The sequence below is a fragment of the Gloeophyllum trabeum genome (genome assembly GCF_000344685.1).
Source record: "Gloeophyllum trabeum ATCC 11539 unplaced genomic scaffold GLOTRscaffold_00246, whole genome shotgun sequence".
Lineage (NCBI taxonomy): Eukaryota > Fungi > Basidiomycota > Agaricomycetes > Gloeophyllales > Gloeophyllaceae > Gloeophyllum > Gloeophyllum trabeum.
In genome coordinates, this window is record NW_006920654.1 from 1 (window position 1) to 2,540 (window position 2,540).

The 2,540-nt window shown below is 60.7% G+C and overlaps 1 protein-coding gene across 1 annotated transcript; it reads left to right on the forward strand.

Annotated features, from left to right (window-relative positions):
* Positions 1–649: 649 nt before the first annotated feature.
* On the forward strand, positions 650–2,249 carry GLOTRDRAFT_141656 (nuclease; the record flags this gene model as incomplete). Its single annotated transcript, XM_007873483.1, has 7 exons — positions 650–915; positions 977–1,071; positions 1,135–1,187; positions 1,262–1,384; positions 1,476–1,639; positions 1,870–2,022; positions 2,075–2,249. 7 exons carry the CDS (start codon positions 650–652, stop codon positions 2,214–2,216), a joined length of 996 nt encoding a protein of 331 aa, XP_007871674.1. The 3' UTR covers positions 2,217–2,249.
* Between the last annotated feature and the right edge of the window lie 291 nt (positions 2,250–2,540).

A 2,540-nucleotide genomic window follows, 5' to 3' on the forward strand; every position in this document is an offset into this window, starting at 1 on the left:
AGATAGTAAAAACCCATAAGTCTGCCGTATCCCATAACCCATAGCTTTTTGGAGGGTCATAACCCATAAAACAACCTATATTAGGAAGGTACAGGTCTCCTTCCCACGAGAATCTGGACCATCTGGACCGTTATTTTTTGGTTCTCGTGGTATTCCAGAAGATAACCCATACCAGACTCAAGATTCCGTATCTGAACGTTGTCATAAACGACGTCCGGCCTATACCGGATAGGCTGTCTGTCACGCTTACTAGGTAGTCACACAATGTCACACGTTCTGGTAACCCATAGTCTGCAGAAACCCATAACTTTTGGGTTCCACGACCCGTTATGGGTTAAGACAGAGTCGACTGTATTGGTGCACGATTGGGAACCTTTACTGCCTCACAACATATATACGCCGAACAGTCCTCTATTCCAATTTCTGATCGTGCGGCGCCTGGGCGGACGTTCCCCATTGCAGTACATGGTACTGTACCAACATCCATAGGCAGTTGCTAACAAATGGGATGTACTACAACACTTCCCGTCGGGCCCTGCATTCTTGTCAGTGGCAGACCGGCGGCTATATGTATAATAGTCCCGAAATTCCCACGATTACCAACGGCCCTAGGCCTGCACGCAGACCTAGCTAAACCTTAGCACCCACCATGTCCTCCTGGCTCCCCTGGTCCTCCTCCTCCTCCCCGTCCCCCCTTCCCGAGCGGACCACCCCGCAACCTTCTCCCTCCCCCGAGCCCGCCTCCTCCCCCTCCCCGTCCTCCGTCCCCGCCCCGCTCGCCTTCGCCCTCGGCGCGCTGAGCAGCACGCTCGCCGCGCTCGCGTACGCGCGCTACTTCCGCCGCCTGCCGACGGGCGAGTGGGTCACGCCCGACGTCTTCGCGCGCCGGCGCTGGATCGCGGGCGTCGTGACCAGGTGCGTGCGCCCTCCGCGTGCACGTCCAGGCAGGACTGACGCATGGCCCGGGGACCGGCAGCGTCGGCGACGCGGACAATTTCAGGCTGTACCACACCCCCGGCGCGGGCTGGCGGTGGGCGCTGAAGTTCCGGCGCGTGCCGACCGCGAGCAAAGGTGGCTGCTGAGTGTGTCTTCGTGGATACGTGCGTGTGTGGGTTGAGCGCGTGGTTTGGGCAGATCTGCGGAACCAGACGATACATATACGCATGGCGGGGATCGACGCGCCCGAGGTGCGCTTCCGCTTCGCTCTACCTCTTCCACCCTCCGCGACGGACCTGGCACGCTGAGCTCACCGCGACGGCAGGCGGCGCACTTTGGGCGCCCCGCGCAGCCGTACGCGGCGGAGGCGCTCGCGTGGCTCAAGGCGAAGCTCGAGGGGCGGCGCGTGTACTGCCAGCTCGTGCGGCGCGACCAGTACGGGCGGATCGTGAGTGCCCTGTGCTCCTGTCCTTATCCCTCATCCCTCATCCCTTACTTTGATGGCACGCCCAACGCCCACTCGCATCTGCACACCCCAGGTCGCCCACGTCGTCCTGCCCCCGCGCCTCCTCCCGCTCTCGCGCGCGCGCCCGGTGCAGCTGGAGATGCTCGCGGCGGGGTGGGTGACGACGTACGAGCAGGCGGGCGCGGAGTACGGGCACTGGGGGCTCGCGGAGTTCAAGCGCGTCGAGGCGGAGGCGCGGTGCGTCTGTCCTGTTCTTTCATTCCCTCCTCTCCTTTCCTTCCCTCCTCTCCTCTCCTTCCCTCCTCTCCTTTTCTTCCCTCCTCTCCTTTTCTTCCCTCCTCTCCTTTTCTTCCCTCCTCTCCTCTCCTTTCCTTCCCTCTTCTCCTTTCCTTCCTTTCTCATACTTTCCTTCACTTCTTCCCCCCCTCCTCACCCCCGGTGTAATTGCATCTGACGATGCCGGGCAGGGCCGCGCGCCGCGGGATATGGAAGACGGGCGCGCTCGCGGAGACGCCGGCGGAGTATAAGCGCAGGTACGCGTCGTCCCCCCCGCCGCCGGCGAGTGGAGGAGATCCTGAGAGGGGGCCGAGGAAGCTGGGGCGGTTCAAGCGGTTCTGGCCGTGGGGGTCGCGGTAGAGGCTGTGGTTGCAATGCTTATGGTAACTGACTCAGTGCTGTACGCATGGGGAAGACCGGAGCAGACGGCGGGCGTGGCGCACCCTTGCGAGAGTCTGTCAAGGCCGGGAGCGCATGGCGAGAGAATGGCGTGTTTCTGGGGGTGGTGCGTGCCATGAGGGTGCCGGGTCACGTTTAATGTTGTTATATCTTGCCTGTTGGCATGCAGTGAATTGAGTTTTTTGCATGAGGAGCCTGCTGGTTTGTAGCTGCCTTTGTGAGGATGCAGTCCGAGTTCTGAACGCGGCGAGAAGCATGCACTGCCACCCTGTCCAACCCCTCCCGGATCTCGATCCGAGGAACATATAAACCCCGCGATTCGTCAAGTTCCCCTATCAACGCCATACAGTCGACTCTGTCTTAACCCATAACGGGTCGTGGAACCCAAAAGTTATGGGTTTCTGCAGACTATGGGTTACCAGAACGTGTGACATTGTGTGACTACCTAGTAAGCGTGACAGAC